Below are 27,919 nucleotides of genomic sequence, written 5' to 3'. Positions count from 1 at the left end.
CCACCTCCACCTCCTCTTCCCCGGGACCGACATGGAAAGCCTCGCCAAGAACCCGAACAGGGCTGTGGAGTATTTGAAGGAGCTCAACAGGATCATCGAGACCCAGCAGGAGTTGCTGGAGAGGCAGAGGGGCAGGATCGAGGAGCTGGAGCAGCAAGTGGCCCAGTTGTGCGCGGAGAACGCCCGTCTGAAGGAGCAGCACCAGCGGCACCTGGCGACCTGCGGGCTGCTGCAGGGCAGCAACAGCCTGGTCACGCTGGGAGCCATAAAGGAGCACATCGCACGGGAAAAGTAAGACGTCACATCTTTATCAAATAAGCTCTTTTTTGACTACGTATCCATCGTAAATATTTAAAGTAATAATAATAATAAAGAATGAACTAATTATTGCTAGACAGTTGGCATATCGGACCACAATATCTTTCATTTATTGATGTTTGCTGGGTGGATTTTACGCACGGGTCAATTACTGTACACAATCTTTTCTGACCATATCTGTAAAACACGCAGACCATTTCCCCAGAGCACCCAGCAATATTGTACCCAAAGCAGTTGTTTTCCCAACAGATGAATCTCCATTCAAGTTAAATGTGGCCTTTTGAGAGTACACACTGACACGAACATGTCCACGGTTTCCATACACCTTTTATTTATTTTTAATTTTTATGTAGACTTTTAAATAGTTTCTGCTCATTCTGCTATGTCACCGCCGTTCGTTGTCAGCTTCTATGACCTCAGAAGATTGAAGTGTGAAATATGCCTGTGCTGTTGTGGTCATAAAAGAGGATTTCATGTGCGTGGTGGACAGGCCCATTAATCTAAGATATATATATATATATATATATATATATATATGGCATGCAATAGGCTACAACTCCTGGGGGAGGGAGAAAAAAATAAAACTGGCATATCGGGATGGATCCATTATGCAAGTATGTTTTTAGGGCCTGCCCTATCTGCAGGCAGCGGCGGGGGTTAAGCCCCGAGCAGTGCGAAGCAGATGCAGTGGAGCGTTATATCAGGAAGGCTAAAGACCCCCTGATATGGGGAGGATTACCCTCCCTGCATAGTTGTGTGGTGAAGTTCACACCGCTGGCTCCGGCTTGCAGGACTCAGCTGTAGACAGTCTGCAGATTCATGTGCTCACGCTTGACCTTTTTGTGTCGAAGGGCGTGTTGGTGTCACGAAGATCAGTGGCAGCAAATCAATACTGATGAGTCATGGGCTGTATGTCTTTGCTGGCTGCTCAAACCAGACTGGTGGGATTAGGACATGCTGTAACAGCGACCTTTAGTATTTTTTTTTTTCTCTCTCTCTTTCATAAATCTCTCCTGGGCACTGCGGAGTATTCTGTGTAATTTCCCTGAAAAATCGGTCCGTCGCCGTCTCTCATCCTGGATACGGTCACGGTGCGTGAGCACAGTTTCAGTCCAGCTCTCTGGTAGACTGGATCAGAGGTTACAGCGAGGCGGGCCCGGCAGGCGAGTCCCAGTTCACGTGATGAAATATGACAGCTGTTAATAATGTAAAGTGGGCTTTATGGAGGATACGGGATTTTTAAAAAAAATGGCGGTTTAGAAAACCAGAGTGGTTTTAGAATCGAGGACGATTCGAAGATCCGCTCGGGGTCTTTTTAGATTGGAGAAAACAGGATGTAAAAATAGTCTGTGCTTGGAAATGAAACCGTCTAGCCTTCCATTTTCTTTTTTTTGTGTTGGTTATTGAGGTCAGGGACACAGTGTCAATAGCCGACCAGAGCGACTCGGATGTCTGTCTACTAGCTTTACTTCTGGTTTTCCCAGGAGTTCATATGGGCCTCAGCCTCACCTGTACTTTGTTTTAGTTAGTTAGCCAATGTTAACATGCTAAACTATGATGCTCTACACGGTAAACACTAATACCTGCTGAGCAATGCTAGCGTTGCTTTTTTTTTAGGACAAATTAGCCTACCTGGCATCAGCATTTGGCCCCAAAGCTCTGCTGTATCTAAATGGAGCCTCAGTGGCTTCAGGTTATCTGATAAAACTAAACTTTGCATACAAAAAGGAACTTGTAATTCAGATAGAAATGAAAACATGACCAGTTTCAGTAGTGCGAGTCACCTGAAACCATTGTCCACTTCCTCTCTCCGTCACCTCGGCTACAGGACTCGAATGTTTGGGCCCAGAAACGTTGACGCTCGCTTGGTGAGAACACCGTTCACAACATGCAAATGGAGAGATCACCAGCCTGAATATCAACACCTTCTGCAAACAGCAGCAGCAGCTGATGTTTATCCAGACACACTTTTCAGACCTCGGGCTTAGTCACCATATTCTCAATGAGAAGTCTTTTGTTAGTAGATGTATTTTGCATTTCGCCGAGAATGTTGACACGGCAACGCTCGTCCTCTCGAGGGTGTCCGTCTCGGTGAATGTTTTTATTGTCCGTCCGTCCGAGTGGCGAGTGGGGGACCAGAACGTGTCGTCTGGGGCCTCGTGGGGGGGAACGCGAGTGCTTTTTTTCGCTTCTCGTCTCGGTGCTGGCGGATGCATCTTGTCCCGTGGCCCGGCTATCCAACCGAGGGTAAACAGTATTCGGTGACGCCGATGTGATCGCCGGAGAGAGATAGAGAGATAGAGAGATAACTTCCTCGGCTGCAGATGACAAAAGAGCTGATGTGACGGTTCTTTTCTGCACGGTTTTGTTTGGAGTTTTCTAAATATATTAAAACGGCATCCAAACATAGATCTTCAAAGTCAAAGTCTTATTTGCCCCCGATCACATGAGACAGTTGGAGTCTTGTATTCAGAGGAGTGTTGCGTCTCAAATGAGCTCTGGTGTTGGATTCAGAGGACGATGAGTTGATTTAGATTTGAGTGTGTAGGATTGTTTGTGTGTGTGTGTGTGTTTTTACAGGCAGTTATTTAAATTCAGTGTGAATCTCAGTCAGTGAAGAAGCATAAGTATACTTGAGTGATGGAATATTGAACGAGAAAAAAATCATTGGTAATTCCAACTCTCTCCATGTTAATGCCGTTATGGAGCCGATACGAATGTTTCAATGTTGTTGTTGGTTCTGTGCCAGATCTCGGGCCGGATGTGAGCAAGAAGGTGACACAAACAAACAAACAAACAAACAAATAAACAAACAAACATTTAAAGATAATCCACGAGCGCTGCATCCAGTTTATCTTATTCAGTAGAAGTGTTTTCATTCACTGCTTCTAAACTGTAACTGCGTTGATGCTCCAGACCTGCAGTTAAGCGTTTTGACAAGTTTAAGCAGCTGCAGGATTATGCAAATAAGAGATTTTGATGGAAGATGAGTGTTAGGGGGGCAGGGGGGGGGCGGCGGGGCAACATCTGTTTAGATTTTATTTCTAAGCGGTGATCTGATAAAGTGTGTTTGTGTTATTTATGCCAGTTTTTCTGCTGTTTTTGGTTTCTCTTCCATCAACAGTGGAATACATTGTGTTGGAGGGACACTGATTTAGTTTTAAAGTGGGGGGGGTTAAAAAATAAATTTTTGTATTTCATTATTTAAACAACTTTTTTTGTTTGTTTCCAGCTTCTCAAATGTGCGGATTTGTTGATTTCCTTTGTCATACATTGCAGTAAACTGTGTGTGTGTGTATATACATGCAGACCAACAGACCAAAACCCAAATAAATAAACCCGGCTGAGGGTGAGAGACTTGGCGTCATTATTATAATATATATATAATGAAAGTTGCATCCCTCCTTTAAAAGTTGAAAAAATACTGCTGAATTTTGATGGGGGAAAAATCCAAAACACACAATATTTCAAATGGCGTTTTGCAATATGAAACCTCTGAATGTTCCGTGCCCGTTTGTGTCAATATGATATTTCTGGTATTTCAGGTTATTTAATTACAACATTGATTACACAGCACGCCTCCGATGAGCTTGGATTCGAGCCCGAGGAGTTAGTCGTTAGCGGAGCGAATCAATACGTATTGAAGTATTTGATAAAGGCTCTTTTAGGTCGTCGATGTCGTCTCACAGCTGAATTATCTCTCCGAAGTCACCGGTGGTTTTAAATCGCTTTCGCTTTGGGTCGTGTTCTTGGCTCCTTTTTACTGTCATTTGCTCGGCGGCCCTTAAAGTCCCCTGAAGACTGGCCTTTTTTTTTTATTTTTGCAAGTTCATAAATAGTCACGCCTCTAGCATATGTTCGGGGGGGCCCCTCGGCAGAAAAAAAATAATAAATAAATTCTCGTGGCTGGCGGCGTCCCCCTCGTTTAGCCGGCGACCTGCTGAACAATCAAGTGTGCCAAGCCGAATTTACGAGCGCATGAACTCCCCCTCTCTCCACGCAAAAAAAGCCCGCTCTAATGAAATACCCCCAGCTAGATTAATGTCCACCCCGGGGATGATTTGCATTCAGGCCCACCTATAAATCTCAAAGCAACGGCCAAAGATAATTTGCGACTCGCACTCATAATCAACTGCAGGCTGCATTCATCTGTTATTGAACCCGCCCCCCTTTCTTGGCATCTTGGAGCGGCCACAGTAATGCCGGAGGAAAAAGCCGGGCACCTCTTGACCTTTAACCCCCTCTCCCCTCACATCAGGCCCATTAAAACGGAGTTACGGTTGGTTTCTGTCCCTTTTTGATGTAGCTGGTTGTCCCGTGAGAGACGATGACTCTAGCAAGCACCGTTTCCTCTATCTGTGTGTGTGTGTGTGTGTGTGTGTGTGTGTGTGTGTGTGTGTGTGTGTGTGTGTGTGTGTGTGTGTGTGTGTGTGTGTGTGTGTGTGTGTGTGTGTGTGTGTGTGTGTGTGTGTGTGTGTGTGTGTGTGTGTGTGTGTGTGTGTGTGTGTGTGTGTGTGTGTGTGTGTGTGTGTGTGTGTGTGTGTGTGTGTGTGTGTGTGTGTGTGTGTGTGTGTGTGTGTGTGTGTGTGTGTGTGTGTGTGTGTGTGTGTGTGTGTGTGTGTGTGTGTGTGTGTGTGTGTGTGTGTGTGTAATTGCACACGCACTAATGTTACAATACATGCAAAACCTTGCTTCTGATTCTACTCTCTGCTCCACAGACGGTGGTAGTCAAAGCGCCACAATTGCGACTATTGATCGAATTGACCTTCAAAGTCAAAAGCAGAATAGGCCTTCTAGTATTTCTCTGTCATCACAGACTGTGATCGACATTAAATCTGCTCACTTTGAGCTCGACCACGAGGCCAAAAGCACGGACGCCTGGTCATTCTTTATTTCTTCACAGTCGAACCAATTATCCGCCTCGCAGCTGTCAAAACCAGCTGACGCAGCAGCTGAACCAAAGCAATTTGTAGCATAGTACCTGTGGAGAGCTGTTTGAAAGGCTGGCACACTGTGTGTGTGTGTGTGTGTGCCAAGCACAGCTGACTGCTGAAAATAAAATGTTAAAATGGTTACAATTAACTTTTAATGAACTGAAAAGAAACTTTCGAAAGGGTTAATCAAGGTTCTAAGACGGAAACACAGACAACCGGACAACAGCACGGTAGAGACCCTGTCAATCACAATGTAGCCCCGCCCTAAAGGATGTTTTATGGTCTATTTGACTCTAGATGTACTAAATGAACATCACGCTGTGTTGAAGAAGGATTTAAACTAGAAATTGAGACCATAAACTCATGTTTACAATGTTTGCTGAGGTAATACATCAAGAGAGAAGGAGAGTCATTTTCTATAGACTTCTATACAACCAGATTTCTTTAGAATAGTCGCTCCCTGATTAGAAATAATGCAAGTTTAAGGCCGAGGTCAACGTTTTCTTGTACCCACCTTTCTGTGCTTGAGGTTGGAAGGATGTGTCAAGGACCTTTTATTAAAATCAGAATATTGAGACCGAGCAGAGCGTATTGTTACTCGAACGTCCACCCCGTGACACGAGGATCCTAAATGCAGCCAAGGCCGAGGAAATGTCTTCCATCCGCTCATCAACAACAACAACAACAATACTGATGAGTGACAGACGGTATGAATTCTTAAAGGTCCAGTTCCCCCCCAGTTCTGTCATGCTCCTTGGTGTTTGTCTAAATAATAAATTGACTATTAGGGCAACGTCAGATGAGAAATGACAGTGTGTGTGTGTGTGTGTGTGTGTGTGTGTGTGTGTGTGTGTGTATGTATGTGTGTGTGACTGCTGGGCCAGACAGCCAGTGGGGGTCACGCACCACTACCTCCTTTTAGAGATACATAATTTGACAGCACCAGACTGGACCGACTCATTAGATCTGCTTAGCCAGACATATTTCTGCCTGTAATTAGTTGCTGATTAATACAGATCATTTAGTAATATGAAAGCCACAAGTATGTGCGCCGCGGAGCCTGACGCGTGATGATATGAATGCCCTTCATTTACCAGTCCTAAAGTGAGGGAATGCCAACATAACGATCTCGACCGCAGTGTTACACACACACACACACACACACGCGCGTGCAATGGATCCAATAAAATACTGACAATAACTATGAAATACGAACGTCGAGCCTCACAGCCTGCCACCTGGAATGAGCCGTCATAGCGGACCTCGGGGTCGGGTCCTCGCTCACCCGGTTGACATTGTTGTAAATTGAAGCGGAAGCCGCTCGATTTGCGAGATGTGCTTCTTCTGTTATTGGTTATAAAAAGGTCTTGTAACCGGTCGCGATTAATATAGTTTTCATCAGCTTTCACAGGCGTAAACCTGACACCTGTTGTAGATATCTCTGGTCTAAGCGGTAACGTTCATAATGTAATTCCTGAGCGTCGGCGTAGTCAAAGATGGAAGTTAGAGTTGATGGTCTCAGGATGCATACTTGTAGGCAACAGGAACGTAAGATATCAAGAGAAGTGTGTAATATAGCAATGTCTTGCATGCAATATGATCTCCAGTACACACTTTTTAAAAAAAAGTAACTTGGAAAAACATCAATCACACACCTTGGACACATTGTAATTAGTTCCAGATTTCTCTTCTGAATACAGCAAAGGAAATGGCCCCACATGCTTTTCCTTTATTGCCTTAGCACTTGCTTTTCTCATTGCTATAATAAATGTGATGAAGTGCCGGAAGCCATTTCTTTCAAGGCTTAAATTTTCAATATTTTACAGCGAAAAACAACCAAATAATGGGTTCATAATTACATTAGAGCTGCTCTTTCTTTTGTAAGAAACTAAAAAAACGGCTTTAGGGGAAACTGCGCTGTGTTTTTGAAAGTACAGAAATGCGTATTCTAACAAAAGAATAAATAAAATAAATAGGCCACGGACACAAGATTCGCTGCAGCTGTGCGGCCTCCAGTATGTGTAGTTCATTGGACAGGGAGCTATGATTAAATGAGCAGACTTGTGCACTTCTGCAGCCGTGTCCAGTTGCACTTACTCTTGCAGAAAAGGCAGATTGATAAACCCCCGAGTCAGCATTTTTCTGTTCTTTGCGCCGGGCGTGCCCTCTGTCCGTTTTCCTCCCTCACAAACAGGAAACAGGCTGTCCTCATTGCAACAGAGCCGCGGCAACAAAAAGAATAAGGGCACAAACGAGGGAGTTAAAACACCGCGAGTTAGAGAGCAGCAGGTCGGAGACGCTGACATGTTCGGTAAAAGTCGTAAAATTTAGTTTTTCAAGGGAGCAGCCGGGGTTGAAGTCTTAATTCTGCCAACTGGAGAGTTGGCTCGTGGGAGAAACTAATCTCACAGCTTTTGGAGGCCTTCCCCTGGAATGATGCCTCCAATGGGATTTGGCATTTTCTGCATTATTTAAGAGGCTTCGGGAACCCACCTGCAAGAACCTTAGTTCTGCGCAGTGCAGAAGAAACACACAAAAAAAAACTTTTTATTTTCATTCATCATCAGAATGATAGATCCTGCTTTACATGTGGAATGTACTCATTCATGACTAGACAAATTATCTTTGTCTAGTCTGAAGGCAGAATTAATTTATACTCGATCAGTGTGCCAGTCCCCCTTATAACCATCCAGTCTGTGAGAGCTGTTTCACTTCGTCTTGACCTTCGTTTCAAGGTCACGCCAAAAGTATGGCAATTTACCGCAAATCCAATCAGCGCTACTCCTTGTGGTTCAGACCGAACTCTATTGATTCTGTTTCACTCAAGGAGGCAACTCGTGCAAACTGCAGTCCTGCAGGTATTACACATTTGTCTGAAAAGGGGTAAGATAAATGAAGTACGCCATCTTTTTCTTCTCCACCTGAAGCCTTAACTTAACAAGGCAGCGGCTCAGGAATCAAGTGAATGGATGAAGTTCCACTTGAATACCAATGAATGATGTCGACTCAAAGTCCCCTCTGGTTTCTCTACAGGGTCTTAAAGAATATGCCAAACAATCTGCGCATGACCCAGATCAGGATTTGTGTAATAGTGGTAGTAGTAGTGGTGGTAGTAGTACTGGTAGTAGTAGTAGTGGTGGTAGTAGTACTGGTAGTGGTAGTAGTAGTAGTAGTAGTGGTGGTAGTAGTACTGGTAGTAGTAGTAGTAGTGGTGGTAGTAGTGGTAGTCGTGGAGGTAGTAGTGGTGGTAGTAGTAGTAGTAGTAGTAGTGGTGGTGGTAGTACTAGTAGTGGAGTAGTGGAGGTAGTAGTAGTACCTGTAGTAGTAGTAATAGTAGTAGTAGTAGTACTGGTGGTGGTAGTAGTTTTGTCGTGGTCTTTCTGCAGGACACAGGAGCTGTCCAGGGTTCCCAGCTTCCTCGCTCCGGTCTCCTCTGGGGATGTTCGGTCTGCATGGCTCGGTGGGTGCGAGCCGCATAACGAAAACGGAAATATCACTCAGCGAAGCATTTATGAAATATCGTTTTGGTCTGATAATTTTCCCCCCCTCGTGATGCATTGTATACACTGTAATCAATAGTTTCTATAATTGGCATTGGATCAGGACTGCGGCGTGCGAGTGTCAATGAATCTCATCCTCCCGCTGCGTTGTATTGACCCGTCTCTAGTTTTCACCTCGCTCGTATCCCATAATGGGTTTCGCTCTAATGAAAACACCGGCCCTCTCAATTTCCTTCCCGTGTTTTATGGAATAATTAAAGGATGCTTGGACGTCTCTGCCGATGCCAAGATAAAAGGAAAGCAGATGTTTGGGTAATGCAACAGAGATCAGAAGGATCGGAGTGAAGAGAGAGAGGTGCCCGGCTAACGGAAAAAAAACCAACAAGTAAGAGTGATGAGATGGAAGGAAAGAAATCACTCAGCCCAACGGAGAATTAGACGCAGCATTATACGGCAGGGATCATTATTCCTTCAAGCTGAACCGTACATCCCTTTTTTAGGAAGGCACTTTGCAGCTACGCCACCTAATGATCGTCGGTCTCTGTACTGTCTTTTCACTCCCGACTACCGCGTTGTTTTCTCCATGTTGAAATAAGGTGACATGAGCTGCATCAGGGCTCATACATTTGCCCTGATGCAGCCATGCAGTAGCTTTATTGCCTCCTTTTAGTGCTATGGTTCACAGTGCCGGCTACATTTTATTTCTCTGGTGTGTAAAGAGCACTTTCCTGTTGTCGGGAGTGCCATTTTATACAGCCTCCTCTCCGAAAAGTGCCCACGAAATGTTCACGACGTAAATGGAGAGCACGGTAGCGTATGACATGATAACACACAGGGTTTTATGTTGAACTTATGGGTTTTACTCGGTTTGGTATATTATAGAACAAAGTATTCAAACAGGAAACATGTCTTGTTTCACTTGTCCTCAAACACGGGAGTCTCGTACACGTTTGTTATGACTACGAGTTTCGATTATTTCAACTTCTTTTCTGCTACAGGCAACGGCAAACGGCTCTAATGCTGCGTTCACACCAAAAACGTTGAATGATGCGAATGGCGTGTTGCTGTCAATCAGCGTTGAGACGCTCCGCCCCCCTGGCTGCTGCTGCTCTAGTAGCGCTGGAAGCGGAAATTATCGGGACGTAGTCGGTGAAATTCACCGAGCTGTGTGAGCCTAGGGATGATGTTATAAACCCCAAAACGAGGGCGTTAGATGTTCCAACAATTATAGGATGTCCACAAGAAGTATGAAGCAGAACTAGTGGTTATTTCTTCCGTGGTGGATGGCGGAAATTATAACCGTTTTTACGGGGACAAGCCACGGAGATAAGCCACGTCCCCTTTTCGTGAATGGTTGCGAATGAACACAACTTGTCGGGCGAGTAAACTGACGCGAGTAAAGTGGTGTGAACGCAGCATCAATACTACGATACCCATGAGCCTCGGCTGCCATTGACGTGGAGAAAAAGCCCAGCGCCGTAGTTGATGCACGCATCCAAAATGTACCCCCCCAAAAGAGTTGTGTTGATTATAAATTGAAGATTGTTGTCATCACTTTTCCCCAACATCGTAATCTGTAGGTTCACCCGTCGTTGAAATGTTGAAATGCACTTTTCACCTTCAACTACCTTCAAAGAACTAGATATTTTCTGTTGTAGCAATTAATTCAATCTGAGAGTTTTTAAACTGTAAGTGCTCCTGTGCAACTATGAATCACCTAAAATGTCAAAGTAATTCTTGAGTTTCACTTCCAGAACAAAGTTTGCCTCCCCACTTACTGAAACACTATACCTGGACACGTCAACGGAAGCATCTGCAAGGAATTCAGCCATCATTGATTTTGTGAACAACACCTGTAATAATGTCCTTACCGTGAGAATCCCCCATGAAAAAGACCAATTTGTTAGTAATATATGAGACCATGAGGGGTTGAGTTGTTTCTAAGGGTTTGGCCACCCTGGTTTTCTTACATAAGAGATGCACAAAGATAGAAACTTCAGTCCAATACAAACCACTAACTCAAAGGCCTCGAAAAGAACCAAAGAGTTTAATCAACACATCTGCAAAGGCAAGCTGCTGCCTTTAATAACAAGTGCTGCATTGACAGAGGATGCATTTATTGCACACCCGGGGGAATACCAATGTCATTTTGAGAATGTCACTCAGTTGTAGCCGGAATTTAATGTGCAAACCATATCTTAGGATGCTCTATAGATCGCTGCCAGATAGTTAAGCTTGGCTGCTGTAATGAAGTTGCTGAATCAAGTGATGGTGGTCACTGGGGTGTTTTGTTACCGTGGGTGTCTTTTAGCTGCATTACTCGCATCCTGCAGCATTCTCCTTTCTACCTGCTCGACACAAATCGGTGAAGCAGTGTTTTTATTTCCGTCTCCCAGGCCAGAATTTGACTCCTCCAGAATGCTCAGGTATGTCCAACTGGTCAGGTATGTCCAACTGGTTAGGTATGTCCAACTGGTTAGGTATGTCCAACTGGTCAGGTATGTCCAACTGTTTAGGTATGTCCAACTGGTCAGGTATGTTGATTTGTAGAGCTGAATATCCTGGGGTCAGGGTGCTAGCCAGAGAGAGTTCTCCTCCTTCTGAAGGATGGAAGCAGGCCTGATGTGGTGCCTGTTCCTGTTGTTAACACAGTGTGGAGGAAGTGATGAGATGTTACGTCAAGTGCAGTCCAAGGTCACATTCCATTGTTGTTAGCGCCTGGAGATTTGCACATTCTTAGAAATAAAGGTCTTCAAAGTCTCCGGCTTGTCCCAATCCGAGAACCCCCATTTTGGTTCCTGATGGAACCGTTTTATAAAGGTTTCACCTGGATGCATTTAACGACAACAAGGGTTCTACCTAGAGCCATACAGAGAACCCTTCTGTGGTGTCATGGTTCCTCCCAAAACCCTCTCTGCAGGGTTTATTCCAGAATATTTCCTCTTTTTTTAAAGGCCGATAATGAGAACTCCCCCAGGGGGTTCTACCGAGAACCCTTTTTATAGTCCACGTGTCTCATCTCGAACCCACCAAGGGTTCCTCATGAGGCTCCTAAAGGATCGGGGCTCTTTGTGTGTTACTTGGGATATTTTTAACGTTGATGTTTTCCAGAACCCTTGAGGAACTCTTTCATCCAGGAACGGTTCTTTGCAGCCTATGGGTTCTTAAGGGAACCCATAGGCTGCGTGCACACTACGAGCAACAAAACGGCAAAACGTGGCTCGCTACGTTGTCGGCGTTGAAGTGCCGCGTCGTTTTTGATAGCGCCGGGGAACTGGCTAATGGCATTTTTTTCCCGGTGCTTCTGAATGATGTCATCCCTACTGCGATCCCCCCCTCCCCCCACCGTTGTCTCTGCCGGGTTAAAATGTGGCCTGGTTTCAATCCGTGGCGTGAATCTCATCATCGCTGTGAACACGGCTCGCGTGTGGAGAGTAGATGGGCCTCTCTCGCTGGTGAACACACTCCTTATCCTCTCCTCCCTCTCTTTTAGAGACGCCTCGCTGTGGGATCCAAGCGGGCCGCTGTGGCGTCTAGACGAATCGCGCGGCGAGCAGCGAAGCCTCTCCCGCGTTTCAGTAACTGTTTTCCAGGCCCGTGCCTGTTCTTTCCCGCGGCGCTCCCCAGGCCGCCTTTTTTTTTTTTTTTTTTTTCTTTCTTTCTTTCTCCGCTCCAAATGTCCTTTTCACAAATGCGAAGCGAATCCAGTGGGTCACAGGCCTGGAGAAGTGTGCCGGTCTTTTGTCTTTTGCACGGCCGATGTAATTTGTGCACGCGAGAGAGGCGTGCGCGGCGAAATCAATCATCAGTGTCTAAATACTTTTTTGACGTTGAGGTGTTTTATAGAGATTGCCTCATATTAATCAGACTCAAACCTTCTTATATGTCTGTAATAAACGTCAGCCGAAGGTTTTTAGTGTTGCAACACTTTTGCTCGGGGGGCAAATAGATAAAAGGGGGATTTCCTGAAGTAATAAACAAGGCCGTGTTCAGTTATGTAAGTCATGACTCATGTTGTTACACAGTGGAGAATTTTGTTCTTTAAGCACACACACACACACACACACGTGCATCTCGGGAACCAGCAAGCAATCAGTTGCACTGCCTCCGCTGGCATTCAGCCTTCCGACGCAGCACTATTTACTAAATAAAACACGAAAAACTAAAAGTTAGCTCTTTTTTTCTTCTTCGTCGTGTGCAGTGGTAGTGATATACTTGATAATACTCCCTTATCCCCCAGTGTTATGAACATTACTTTGTGAAATGTGTAATACCCTACATACAGTATATTGATTGCTCCTCTTATCTTTTTTTCTCTCCATATCTCGCTGGTTTTATTTTTTTAATTTAAACCTTTATTTAACCACGTGAGTCCCATTGAGATTAAAAATCTCTTTTTTTCGAGGGTGACCTGGCCAAGACCTGGTGCTGCTGCTGTTAGTAGCACGACACATTTTGGGGGTCCCGTGACCCCCAAAATTAATTAGTGAAGCGCTTCAAGAGCAGTTTATCTTCCGTGATGCCGGGGATGTTATACGCTGTCTATCTCTGTCACGTTAGCAACGCTGGACATGTAAATTAGATGAGATGTACAAGTGTTTTTATGCAGGACTGACAGTTTATTCAATTATATGTAAATGAGCAATAAGAGGGGGGATACCACATCAGGCCTTGATTTTCACTGCAATATACCAGTCATGCACTTGGAAACAGCACCATCAAGTTGAATTTCTTTCATTTCTTTAAAAGAAATTTGCAAACAATGAAACGTTTGAATCCAACATTGTTCTAAGTGCCCACAAGTATTACCAATGTTGGGGGGGGGGAAAAAAGAATTTAACGCAGAATTTAATGCTATTTACAGGATCTGGTTACTTTTTAAACGGTTTTATTTGGGGGGAAAGATTCTAAATGAGACGCTTAGAATGAACTGTTTGATGAAATATCTCAAACAGACGGAAGCCTTTCGTCAGACAATGATGTGTTCAAGGACCGTCGGAAAGATGACAATCTGAAGATTATGACGGCTCCTACAGCTTCTGACTGTGATGAACGTAGTTTTTGTCTATTGCGTAATTAATGACTTCAGTCTGACTTGCGTGACCTTGAGTTGACCTCCTTTTCATAGAACTTCTTTAGCCTCGCCTGATTTCTTAGCCCCACTCAAGTCATCTAGAGCTGTTGTCTCAATGCAGATCAGCAGAGTGGCTCCACTATACAAAGCCACATTCATTCATTCACTCATTAACAAACGATAGAAGACGGGCTCATCGGTAATGAGTAATCAATAACCAGATGAGTGCTGCTCGTCCTACACGCATGAATACATTGAGCCGTGTTTCGTAGTTTGATTTAGGAAGCAGGGAAATGTCTTACGGACACCTAACGCTGCTGAAAATGAAACGCCGCAGAATTTATAGCATTAAAATATTTGACTTTTTGTTTTCTTTGAAGTTGCGCAATTCCAAAAACGTGATATTCTTTTTGCCTCCCATATTTAATAGAGCCCCACTACTCTCCACGGCGAAGACACTGCCGCCTCTGATGCTCTCCCGCTGGATACAGTATAAGTGTAATTATTCAGTGGCGTCTCCTTTTTTAAAAGTGAAGCCAGTTTCAAATGGCATGATTTGTGTCACATGACTTATCTTCTTGGCTCTCCCGGGGGGGGGGGGGGGGGGGGGGGGGGTGCCTGCCTTTTTGTAGTAGAGCTTGTTTAAAATCACCCAGAAGACGGGACAGTCGCTTACATCTCCCACCCCGAATATGAATTATATGGCTGTTTTCTAAAAAATGTTGTGTGTTACACGGCCCGGGTAGGTTTCATTATCATTCATAATTGAAAAGCCACTGAACTTGGCACTGGCGCTATGAATAAATAAGCCTTTGCTCTCAGAAGTGTGTGTGGAGATTGGCCCTGTTGGTGCTGAGGGGGCCTCATTCTCACAACGGCTAATGAGAGAGCAATAACAACATGGCGGCGTTTAATTGCTCCGCTGTTCTGTAATCAGAATGGATGATTTCATTCAGACGTGATTAGGACCCGCAGTGAGGGAGGCGGCCTCGGTGACCCCCGCTTCTCTTCTGGATCGTTCTTTGTGTGTGTGTGTGTGTGTGTGTGTGAGTGTGAACGTCTGATGATGATGATGATGAGATGTTCCTCCGCTCATAAACCCGGGCCCGAGGAGCAAGCCGACCCTCCCCGTCGCGATTTAATTCCGCCCGAAAGCGTTCGCCGGAGTCTTCCGGTGAACTCCTTTTTATAGGAAAGTCCATTCGTGCCGTCGTAATTTATGCCTGTTTGCTTGTGTGCCCTCGAGTATTGTGATGGATGGCAGCTGCTTAATTGGGAGTGTCTCGGGCTAATTGAAATCTGAAATTGCTTTGCTGGGGATGATGAATCCACAACTGTCGGTCTTTTTATATATATATATATATATATATATATATATATATATATATATATATATATATATATATATATTTGTTTCTCTTCTTGAACGTGTTGGTTCGGCCAGAGGACTGCAGTATTCTGGAGGAGAGCCTCGGCTTTTATTTCCCCTTTTTATATTTCCACAGACTCGGGGGGGTAGAAACGGAGGCATGGATTATAAAGGCTCCCTCCCCCTTATTGCAGAGATGACAATGAAGAGAATAAAGCTTGTCTTGGTTGTTGTTGTTGTTGTTGTTGTTGTGGTGGAGGTCACAACCTCTCTCTCTCTCAAAGTGTGTCTCAAAAACAACACCAGCAGGAGACCGTTGGAACACTAATCCAGGCCCAAATGTGTTGTTGTATTTGATGTAAAAAAGCATTTTCACATTAATGGCCTCCGCAACTTCTTTGGCTTCCAACAGACGAGCAGCGATGGAGACGCTGCAGTTTTCTGTCTGCAGGCGGGGGGGCTTTCAAAACGGCTTTTTTACACAATGTGTGGACTGAACTGTGCTTTAATTCACACAGAAATATGACCTGAAAGAAAAAAAAAAAAATATATATATATATTATAATAATGACGCCAAGTCTCTCACCCTCAGCCGGGACCACACCGACCTATCCTCGTCTCCTCCTCTCGTTGCCATGTAGAGAGATGTGTGTGTGTGTGTGTGTGTGTGTGTGTGTGTTAAGTAACATAAAGCAAAGACAATGAAGAACATGGTTTAAGTCTTAAAAACACATCATCTGCAGTGAAAAAAAAAAGAAAAAAAAAAGCCTTTTTATTTATTGATATGAATCTCAGCGCTGTGACCTCGATCACGGGAACTAATGGAAGACGGGAGGAGAAGTCTGACTTTATTCAAGGTTCACAGCTTGCAAAACTCGAGACACATTAGCATTTCTTAAAAATTAATAATTAAGTATGCCGAAACGGAAGCAAATGGCAGCCACGACGACGACATCAGCCGTTCGTAACACAAAATTATTCTTTTGCTTTTAAAACAAATGCGTGACTGAGTTAAAAAGGGAAAACAAGCCTCATGGAATATGGTTTTCTTCTCCTTCCGAGAGCTTCATGTTCACTTTTTTTTTTCTTTCCTTTTGATCAAGTTGAGGCCTTTTTTTTTGTTTCACGAGCTAAATTTACAACACGTCTGTTTCTATATTTGTCCAGTGAGGAAATAGATAAACGGATATTTTTGGCAGCAAAATGTGACAAACTGAAGTGTACGTGCTATTTAATATTGATCGATAGTATGGTCCAAAAGATATTTCGTAATCTGACTCACAAAGTCCGATGTACGCCATTTATACAAATAAAAAACAACAACAACTTAATAGCACTGAAGCGTCAAGAATACAATATAACATGTATTACATTAAGTAAAAAAAAAATAGCAGGCTTTTAAGTACATTAATAATAATGAGAAAATTGGACTCATGCTATGATTTGAGTTCAGGTTGGTGTACTTTGTGTACAAGGATTTCGTGAGAAGGGTCAGAGAAACCTGTTAAAACGCATAATAAGTCATTTATTTAACAAAATCAACAAAGCAGTCTTCAATAATTTGAACCGTATGGCACATCAGCTGCAGTTAATGGGCCAAAGCACCCTTTTAAAGTGGAATATTAATATATATATATATATATAATATTTTAATAGTTCACGAGCTCCACTCACAAGCTTCACATGGGTTATTGTTGTGTGGTGATGTGTACTTCAGTGTCACGTTTTAATGCCATTGTATCCTCTCCTGCTACCAAGAGGAAGCTACAATACATAATTCCATATGATCTAATTTGCTGCGTAACAGAAGAAGCACACAGAGGTAAAAAAACAACAACAACAACATGCAAGTCACAACCCCCACGCGGGGGAACCCTCTGAGGGAACGCCGCCCGACAGCAAGTAACTGTGTTTCTGTGTTTGCCCCCCCCCCCCCCCCCCCCCCCCCCCCCCCCTTAGCAGGAGACATGCCCCCCTCCCCGTCGACGCCCCGGAGGCTCCCAGGAGGTCGGTGCAGACCGCCGGCTGCAGAAGACCCGTCCCCTGTTGCAAGTGGAAGTCGGCTTCCTTTGGGTACAGTAAGATGTTTTTTTTTTTTTTATGACCATGTGCTTTTAATGTTTGTCCCACGAGTATCTCCGTGGCAACGCAGTCTTTCCTCTCACTCTCTCCGCCTCGTTAATGTCTAAAAGCCACCGCGTCGATGCCCTCGTAATCAGCCTCTCGGTGGCGGATACATCGGTCCTTTGAGTCTTTGCAGCTGTTCTCCAGTCATCTGGGTTTTTTTTTAATATATTTTTTTAAATATATGTTTTTTCATGACTCAGCAGTTTCAGTGCTGCAACGTCGTCTTCCCGACGTGCACGATGAACGTCGGATGGAGATCGTCAGGCTTTGCCTTCATTAATCATCCCCGCCTCTATGAGTCTCCATCGCTGCTCACCCATTGGCCGGTCGGTGGTACAGATTTAAGGAAGGGGGGAGGGGGGGCTTCAAAAAGCTGGAGGGGAGTTTTCAAAGACTCCAGCGCTGCGTGCATCATCATCATCATCATCATCATAATAAAAAAAAAAGAAGCAATGTGCGCCTATAATCCATAACCCAGTTTTTTTTTTTTTTTTTTTGTGCTCATGTGCAGCAGCCCCCAAAATAAATCCCAGTGCATCGTGGGAACTCGTTCTATTTTCAAATTGCAGCGTTCAGAAGTTTCTGATTAGCAGGAACATCTGTGGGTTGTTTTTAGACTCCCGCAACGCTGCAGAAATGAGGAATCTGGCCGCTCGCTCATTTGTGTTCTGCTCACACAGACCGGACGGGTTAAATGTGTTGTGACCGTAAACAGAAGGAGGCTCACACGCACACACACACGCACACACACACACACACACACACACACACACACACACACACACACACACACACACACACACTGTGTCACATGATCACGGTCAAATAGATGATTATTTTGACCATTTCAACACTGTTCCCCACGGGGAAGTATCAAGATTTATGAAATGTATCGTCCACACACACACACACACACACACACACACACACACACACACACACACACACACACACTCACACGTGCAAGAAAAGTGAAATGGACGGAATTTGCTGCATAAATCAAACTGAAAGCAACATTTATCATAAAGTCCAAACTCTCTTGGCATTTTTTTTTTACCTTTGAGCAAAAGAAAAAGGGACATTTTTTAATTTGTTTATACATGAAGTGAAGGGCGCCGCAGTTATTTGGTGTGTGTGTGTGTGTGTGTGTGTGTGTGTGTGTGTGCTGTAAATCACTGAGTCGCAGGAAAACAACATTTCTCACATCGTATATATAAAAGTGGAATATTCCGTAATCTGACTCACAAAGTCCGATGTACGCCATTTATACAAATAAAAAACTACAACAACTTAATAGCACTGAAGCGTCAAGAATACAATATAACATGTATTACTTTAAGTAAAAAAAAATAGCAGGCTTTTAAGTACATTAATAATAATGAGAACATTGGACTTATGCTATGATTTGAGTTCAGGTTGGTGTACTTTGTGTACAAGGATTTGGTGAGAAGGGTCAGAGAAACCTGTTAAAACGCATAATAAGTCATTTATTTAACAAAATCAACAAAGCAGTCTTCAATAATTTGAACCGTATGGCACATCAGCTGCAGTTAATGGGCCAAAGCACCCTTTTAAAGTGGAATATTAATATATATATATAATATTTTAATAGTTCACGAGCTCCACTCACAAGCTTCACATGGGTTATTGGTATTGTTGTGTGGTGATGTGTACTTCAGTGTCACATTTCAGACCCCTTTTTTTTTTTAAATGCCATTGTGTCCTCTCCTGCTACCAAAAGGAAGCTACAATACATAATTCCATATGACCTAATTTTCTGCGTAACAGAAGAAGCACACAGAGGTTAAAAAAACAACAACAACAACAACATGCAAGTCACAACCCCCACGCGGGGGAACCCTCTGAGGGAACGCCCTCCCGACAAAAAAAAAAAAAACTAAATAAAAAGTTGCCAGCGTGGCTTAAGAAGGAAGGAAAGAAGGGTGAAATATGAATCATTATGCCACGTGGCCTCTGCAGTGTCCCTCCGCTTGTTTCTGATACTTTTTGAGGGCGAGCGTCGTTGGGGAAGAGTTAAAAGACGACTGTGATCCGTGTGCAGTCGCGGTGTCATTCAGCAGAATAATGTCGCATTTGTATCGCATGCACCAGCGAATTGAAAGTGAGTTATTAAAGAAAATCTCAATCCTACGCCGTCTCCGTGACCTCGTGTTAATCTGCGCCTCTTCTTCCCGTCCCCGTCTCTTTTCTCCTCTCGGTCCGTTGAGATGATCAGCGGACCGAGAGGAGAACAAATGACTCCAGAAATACAACAATGAGAAGCCGGCTCGTCCGAAGGCTCCGGAGCACAAAGGTTTTTGGGAGTGGAAATAATAAGGCGGTCGTGTTTTATTGATCTGCTTCTGTTGAGTATTTTTTTTTTTTACCCAACATGCATTTGCAAAAGAAGAATACGCTTTCATTCAGGGCAACAACTAATTATCATTTTAATTCCAGATAATCTTTAGATGATTTTTTTTTTTTTCATCTACGAAACGTTTACGAAAAGGGAAAACGTGTCCACCGACAGTCCAAAAGCCAAAGATATTACACACAAGATAGAAAATACACAGAAAAGCAACCGGCCTTCATATTTGATAAAGCGGAGGATATTACTTTACTGGATTAAAACATCATATCAATTAATACACACATTTTAGTGCTTATTTAATAACATAGAATCTTCTGTTGAAGAAATGTATCTAAATCTTAAAAATAAATGTATCTAAACGTGCCCCGATGTCGTCCATGCTCCCGATGACCTCAATATTTCACGCTTATGTATACGCGCGTCATCCGGTTGAAAAATCCAGGGTGACGCCGCCGCCGGCGCTGCAGAATATTTGGCCCGGTCCAAATCTCCTCAGACTTCCAGGCGCCGAGGTTCAGTTCTGTCACACCGTCGAGTGTTTTGAGGAATCTCTCGCAGACATTCGGAGCCCTTTTCGTGAACCCTTTTTATTTTATTTATTTTTATAAACGTAAATCCGCATTTCTGCAAATTTTGCATCAGAGAATTTACCCACAATTCATAGCAACGGGGCGGTAAACACTTTCAGCCCGACTGAAATGACATTTACTCTAAAAAAAAACATTAAAGGATTAAAGATGGAACATTAAACGCATGTAACCAGAGAATCTATTACACCGATTTATTCATCAAACGTTTCGTTTTGTTATTGAAGCTGTTTTGACAACAACAACAACAAAAACGAGTGAATAGATCATTTGAAATGACTTCCCGGAAGACGTTAAAAATCTGGCAGTAAAAAGTAATCAAATAAATACCCGCAATTGTACATCCATATTTTTTGTCGTTGTCGTCGTGGTAACGCGATATATGTTGCAGCAAACTGCTGTCCCATTGGTGACGTCAGTCAGTCCCTGAGGGTTCGGGGTTTAAGGCCATAGGGGGGAGGGGTGGGAGGCTAGTAGGGTCTACAGGTGAAGAAACAGCCTTTTGTCTCATTGTGGCATTTATTAAATATATTTATACGTTACCCTACATACTACATAGCCCTGACCTCCACCAGTAACCCAGCGTGTTCCTCAAGGTGTTTAATGTCGTTCCAGTCTTGACTTGCCCACACGGCGAGGAGGAGGAGGAGGAGGAGGAGGAGGAGGAGGAAACTGAGAAATCTGAATGAATCAAATGAAAAGAGATGAATTATAAATTAGTGCCAAAAAAAAAGCCTATAACAGCCAATATAAGTAAGAGAGACGAAGAGGACTTCTTGATGTGCTACGCTTTATCAAACTTAATTGGAATTTTTGTACAGTCGGCGTAGTCCATTATAATAAATGGTAAAAAAAAAAATAAAGAATGTCAGACAAAAACATTTACTTTCACTTAAATAGTTCCGAGTACATTTTAGTTGGAGGCAAAGCCATAAATCCTCACAGTTCATTGTGTAAACCCTTTCGCTCGAGTATCAGTCGGGATATATTAAATCCTTTTTTTAATTGTTTCACCGCTGAAATATTACCACCAAATACTAAAACTATAACCTACAAAACAAGCAGGAAGATTATACTGAATCCAGGTTGCAGGAGCGCCGGATGAGTCAGCTGTGAGCTTTAAAACAACCCTCTTTTGTTTTTGTACTGAACACAATTATGTCAACAATACAATTGATTTATAGAGGCGACGCTCGTTTAGCTAGTCGTAACTTGGCTAAGTTTCCACACATCAATATAAAGTTGTTTCAGCCACTCTTTTTTATTTTGTTTTTTTTGCATCCAGGAAGCGAAAGAACGAGCATCTCCATAATGTCTTTTTGAAGTTGTATTCCACCCCGTCAGTCATCATCGACTCCCCCACGTCCTCTCCTGTAATGGTCTCTCCCACTTATGTGTCCTCCATACTCCTGCGAAGGGGTTCATTATAGCCACCGTAACATACTCTCTTCCCTCTGCCCCGCCGTGTGTAGAGAGGTGAGAGCCGGAAGTGTGCTTTAAGTTCAAGTGGAGCAGAGTCGGCTCGGCCAATCGGGACGCAGGATTGCAGCTTACCTGCGAGAACGCGATGTCTGCTCTGCACGGTTCAAATCTGAGGGGATGGAGAATGTGAAATGCATCTGAAGGCGCATGTGTGGCTGCAACTTGAAACGACCTGGAAAAAAAATTAACATTATATGACCAGGGAATGAAGAAAAAAAAAAAAAACAACTTCCCTCTGTGGCAGTTCCTCAGTACCATGAAGACAAAGCACGTTTTTTTTAAACTGCCTCGCCTGTGCAGCGGCTTCTGTATTCACCGCCTGCAGCTGCCATCCAGTTCAGTCCTGTCCACAGTGAAGGCCTCTCTGCACCCATCACGCCCAGCTCCAGGCTGAATGAATGCTTTTAAATACCAAGAGATCCTCCTTTTTATTCTTTGTTTTCTTCTTCTCCTCACTTAATGCCTCTCTTTTTCTCTCTCTCTCTCTCCAGATATTCTCTTTTTTTTCTGCTTGTCTGGCTTCTTTTCCCCCATTTGTCTCCTCAATTAAAGACATGTATTGCTTTGCAGAGGTTAACGAAAGGCTGGCCGGATCACGGCGGGGTGTAAATCTTGCTCCCTGCCTCAAAGCTCCCGCGGTATCGCCCAAAACGCTCGTAAAGCTGTTAACATCGCGCTGCTTTTTGCGGGTCTGGGCTTCCGATTTTGGCGTCCGACCATTAGCGCGGCGGATCTGGAACCCGGGGGCCTCCATTTATAGGTCTAAATAATTCATACGCTTTTTATGATATTCATTATGGCGAATGAGCATCTCGGAGCAGAACCTGTGATTATCTCCCAGGCTCTTTCAGAGCCTATTGATTCCTGGGAAGTGGCCTTTTTCTTCTTCTTCTTCTTCTTCGTGGGATCAAAAACAGCCAGTGTTTGTGGCAGGAAGGGCGGCTCACGAGGCCGCGATGGAGCCTCAGGGGGGCGAACATGGCGGACACGTGGCTCGCCGTCGGTATCTGGGATCGTGTGCGCTCGCCTGCTGCATTCCTGCTCTCCGGAAAAGGCCTCGACGATGTCCGAGGTCACTCGGATGAAAGGCCTTCACGACGCCGTAAACATTTTATTGTGTGTGTGGTCGCGAAAACGAAAGGGGCAGTTAAGTCTGTTTTTTTTAAAGCGGCAATGAAAGCTTCTTCCTCCTGTCATTAAATTGTTTGAATTCTTTCCTTATTGGCTCTCCTTTTTTTTATATATATATATATTTTTTTATTAACTGCCGTTTTAGTATTGTTACGTTTGGGTTTGGCCAGATCTGAACGTTCCAATGATTTTTAACGGGCCTGTGAAACGGAGAGCCCACTTCCACAATGTGTTTGAACTTCTCGTCGGTCTTTTGAAGTCCCGCGGTTTTCGTCATCGCGGTTCTCCGAGAGTTAATTACAGGCTCCGGTGCGGAGGAGGAAACTCACAGGAAAAACTCCATCCGGGGCCATGTGGCCTCGACTCTTTGCGCCCGCCTTTCCCGCTTTTGCGCATTTGCACGTGTGGCCGGTCGACAGATTTGAAACCGATTTTTTGCATGAAAATGTTGGAGATAATCTGACGTTCAGTCCACGACTTTCCACAGTTTACAAATAATAAAAAAACATTCAAGTTTTTCCCGTAAACTTTACGCACCTTTGGCATAAGTTCGTTTTTTCCTTTTTTTTTTGTTCTAAATAATTCAGCATGAAAAATGCAAAATGACCAAAATGACAGATTAGTCAAATAATCGACTATGAACGGGCGGCCCGAGATATAAAATTGAACGAGGTAGTGCTGCCGAAGCAGTAATTTATAAAGCAACATTCAAAACATTTACTCTTCTCAAATGTACTCTTATTGTAACCTGAATATTATTTAGTTTGGGTAACAAAAAAAAAGTTTGCGTCTATGATTTTCAAGGCTAACTTGATTTCATGAAAATTGTACACCTTGGTACACCTTGGCGGCCCAGCGGACCCTCTCAGTAACGGGCGGTGACATCATCCGCGATACACTCTTGACTCGAGACGCTTGTGAAATATCAATTACTGTTTTCAAAGCAGCGGCGGCAGATGGTAAAATAATAAATGCAATCTCTAATCTGCACAGCTTATCCTCCCCGTCGGCTCCGTGCCACAGGGCGCCCCCTCGTGGGCTTCAAGTCCACCCTTTCGGCCTGAGAGGAGGTATTAGTGATTCCTCAGCACTTTATCGCCCCCCCTCCCCCGCCCCTCCACCTTCTGGAAATAAAACTGGAGTGCGTGATCATTTGTTCTCGGCTGCTTTATCGGCTCTCCTCCTCAAGGAGGGGGATTTGTCTGCGTGTGCGTCCAGATATTATTAACGAGACGCAGACGATTTGGCGTTCGGGCTGAAAGCGAAGAGCAGGAAGTGCACGTGACAGAAGGATGAGATTGTTAGAATACATATTATCCCCCACCCCCCCCTTTTCGTGGGTCATAAAGAAGCATAAATGGAAAAAAAGCGGCACAACCTGTCATCGAGGACCTCTGGACACCGCTTTTCATTTTGCATATGTGATATTTCATATTGATGGCATATTTCACATGCAATGTACTGGAAATTACACCGTGGAGATCATAAAGAGGAAACAGATTACGTATCAGTATTCACCTCGATGCATTGTTCAAGAGTCACCAGGGGGGCAATTTGCCAAATTAGTATTTCTTCTTTTAGTATATACACTTCTGTATTTGTACTTAAAGTTCCTCAGAGTAATTTCTGATTGGTTATGAAACTAATGCTGATGCATCTATATGATCAACATATGTTAACATGCATTAGCAAGAAGATTTTTGCACAGTTTTTCTTCATGCTTATCAGATTGTGCACTCCAGTAGGGGGGGGGGGGGTCAGACCAGCCCACCTCGGACCAGCAGCAGAGGCCCGGGAGTAGAGCTTCCTGCTGGGAAGCAAACACTGACCCCCCATGCCGCTGTAGGTCAAGGCCGCTGGAAATAGTGTGTGTGTGAGCTAGAGATGCCACAGCTTCACATCAGTATGACTGACACCAGCTCGTCAAGAAGCATGAACTCCTGCAGCATCAGAGGCCGGCGGGGTCCAGAAAGAGTTCCGTCTGCAGCGTTTTTCCGAGCAGAGAGGCGGCTCTTTGTTTCCGGCGGCCCCCGCTATGAAAAGCTCCGTCTGTCTCCGTCCTCGGATGTTCTCAGGCTTGAGGCCAAGTCGGTGACAGAAGGAGGCTTTTGCACAGCGCCGTGCACTCTGCTGCGTTGTTCCGAGGAGAGAAAAAAAGCAAAACAATAATGGAAAAAACCCGCAGCGGAGGAACTAAGCCTCCCCATCGCTCATGTCCAGCGTCGGGTGGCGGAGGTCAGTTTTTCCAGGTGTTGACACTGAAGGGAGTGGGTTGGGGAAAAAACAATTTTTTTTTGTGGAACACAAATGCTGCACTGAAGATAACAACGCTGACGTAACTGAAGGCAGCATGAGATGTTTTTAATGCCCCGTCCTCTCCCGGTTGTGTTCGATTAATGAAGCGCTCTCTCCCTCACCTGAAGGGAGAAGTTTCCCCAAACATCAGTAATGGCTTCCATCACCTCGGGGCCCTCGGCAGCCGGCGCTCACGCGGAGGAAAGCGATGCGCTGCCATCTAGTGGCGCGCAGCGCTCGGTGCTGCAGGTGAACGTGGGTCCTCTCCAACTCGGCTCCCTTGTCGTAGTGTGTGTGTGTGTGTGTGTGTGTGTGTGTGTGTGTCGCTCTCGCTCTCTCTCTCTCTCTCTCTCCATTTCTGATGAGTTTGAAGTGGGCTGAAGTCTCATGAGAGGAGACGGGGACCCCCGCCGAGCAGCTTAGCTGAGGACGTGATAATGCTTCCCACTGGTGCTCCTACATATTGTGCAGATGCTGCACAACAGTGTATATATATATATATATATATATATATATATATATATATATATATATATATATATATACTGAATGCACTTTGATGGGAACAGATCCGTTTGGAGGGGCGTTGAGAACTTGATTTTTTTCCCCCCCGTGACCTCCAGCCGTTGCTTCCTGTGTCTTCTGTTATCCGTCTCCAGAGGCGGCAGACTGACGGCCAATTTAGCCAAAAACAAGCAACTGTGATTTTTCAATTGCAGCTGAGCAACTCTTGTTTTTTACAACCATAATTTTATAACAACTAAAACTTGGAAAACGATGTTTGGATAGTGCTGCGTCTCTAGAATATGTTCATCACACGTCACCGATTCATTACCCTACGAACAGTTTAGTTATATATATATATATATATATATATATATATATATATATATATATATATATATATATATATATCCATCACAGTTATCCAGAGTGGAAGAGTGCCAATTTGATGCCTTATTTGTCAGACCAACAATCCAAAACCCGAAAGATAATCAATTTACGATCATCCGCTAAACGGAGATTATTCACATTTAATGAACTGCGACTGACGCATTTTGTTCTTTCTGCTGAGAAAAATACTCAAACGATGAATCATTGTGATTAATCTGTTACTGATGGACGACTCGCTGCAGTATGTGAGTTAATCTCCAGCTCAGAGCTCTTTCGTGTTTCATCTTCTTCACCCTCGGCTGTTTAAAATGGAAATGGTCCCCACTGGTCCCCACTGGTCCCACTGGTCCCACTGGTTCCACTGGTTCCTCCTCCAGTGACGGCACCGCGGTGCTACCGGACTGGGTTTTGTGAATGAGAGCTCACTGCGTGCGCTCCACTCCGTGCACTTCCTGTGACACTGAAAGCCTTCTGCCTCGCTGCGTGTGCATGTGTGTGTGTGTGTAGTGTATGGAACACACATACTGGAACACACACACACACACAGACTGCAGCACGTTTTTTTTTTTTTTTTTAAACACTCGCAATAACTCCATTTTTCGTCATAAAATAGAGCCTTGTTTAACAATAGAGGAAGTATCGTGTAATTGAGAACACGTTTTAAATTTTTTTTTTTAAATGTATTCTTTATTCATGCAGCGGGACCTTTAGGATTTATCATCACCTTTTTATTCCAGATTGTTTGTGGCCCATCTGTGATGTGATGTTTTATGATCTAATCGTATATGTTAAAGTGATTCCATTATGTTTTATAGCCATTTTAATAAAATGTGTGCTATTCTGTAAAAATGTGTACTATTGTACTACACGTCAGGAGATTTCTCCTGCGTACCGAGCGTGGAGGAGAACGACGGTGGCCAACGAGCCAGTGTTTGTCCGTTATAATCTACTGTAGAAACATGGCGGCCGTGTGTGTGTGTGTGTGTGTGTGTCTGTCTGTGTGTTTGTCTGTCTGTGTGTGTGGGTGTGTGTGTTCTTATTTGCAGGTGATTAAACACTGAAGAAAACACACAACTGAATATTTAATTCCATTTCTGCCAATAGATCCCCCCCCCCCCCTAAATGTTACACACTGTCCTTGTTTATCAACTTGAAGAGCATCGTGTGTGTGTGTGTGTGTGTCCGTGTGTGTCCGTGTGTGTGTGCCCAGACTACTAACACTCTGCTCGGGGGCTTTTCCAATACACACTGGACGGTGAACAGAATGGAGCTCACCTGTCGGAGCCCCTCCCCCACACAACCTTTTGCCAACGGCACACACACACACACACACACACACACACACACACACACACACAGACACAGACACAGACTGGTCAACTGTCGGCCTGCAGGTTACATTACACGCCGAGCTCCCTGATTAACTGTCTCTGTGCTCTATCGGTGACATTACAGGGAAATGAGGAGTCTCAAAATCCAAAGGCCGGCTAGTTAAGACGCTGCTAACTTCATCCGACAATTGGAAAAGGGCTGAAATGTCAATTGTGTTAACCTGGGAGGTGAAAAAAAGAAGCTCCGGTTTGTCCTCCGAAGATAGGCGTTGGTGTTTGACTACGAGCATGAACAGCTGGAGTAGATTAAGTGGCCAATCTCCTTGTTTTCAGGCACATTGCTTGTTGGTCAACGTGTGCCACGAGAGGACGGACGTGGACGTCGGTGCTCATCTCGGGGAGCATTCGAGTATCTCACTCCAGATGTGTGGATGTTGGTTTCCACTGTGCGCTCACAGGTGAACCCCTCACGGCTCTGGAGGGATCTCCTCACTCGTGTGCTTGAT

At 44.2% G+C, this 27,919-nt stretch overlaps 1 protein-coding gene across 5 annotated transcripts in view; it reads left to right on the top strand.

Annotated features, from left to right (window-relative positions):
• Positions 1 to 27,919, top strand: part of LOC117733928 (IQ motif and SEC7 domain-containing protein 1-like) — a 71,071-nt gene continuing 43,152 nt past the window's right edge. The window contains exons 1-2 of one of the 5 annotated variants that reach the window (XM_034537878.1): positions 1 to 291; positions 17,155 to 17,268. In XM_034537878.1, coding sequence (XP_034393769.1) covers positions 32 to 291; positions 17,155 to 17,268 — 374 coding nt within the window. In that variant the 5' untranslated portion in view covers positions 1 to 31. Of the gene's footprint in view, positions 292 to 17,154; positions 17,274 to 27,919 lie in introns of all 5 variants that reach the window. The other 4 variants (XM_034537872.1, XM_034537877.1, XM_034537871.1 and 1 more) reach the window with 4 other exon arrangements.

Source organism: Cyclopterus lumpus, chromosome 7 (assembly GCF_009769545.1).
Source record: "Cyclopterus lumpus isolate fCycLum1 chromosome 7, fCycLum1.pri, whole genome shotgun sequence".
Classification (NCBI taxonomy): domain Eukaryota; kingdom Metazoa; phylum Chordata; class Actinopteri; order Perciformes; family Cyclopteridae; genus Cyclopterus; species Cyclopterus lumpus.
The sequence above is the reverse complement of the archived record's forward strand: the minus strand, read 5'-3'. Positions and strand labels throughout refer to the sequence as shown.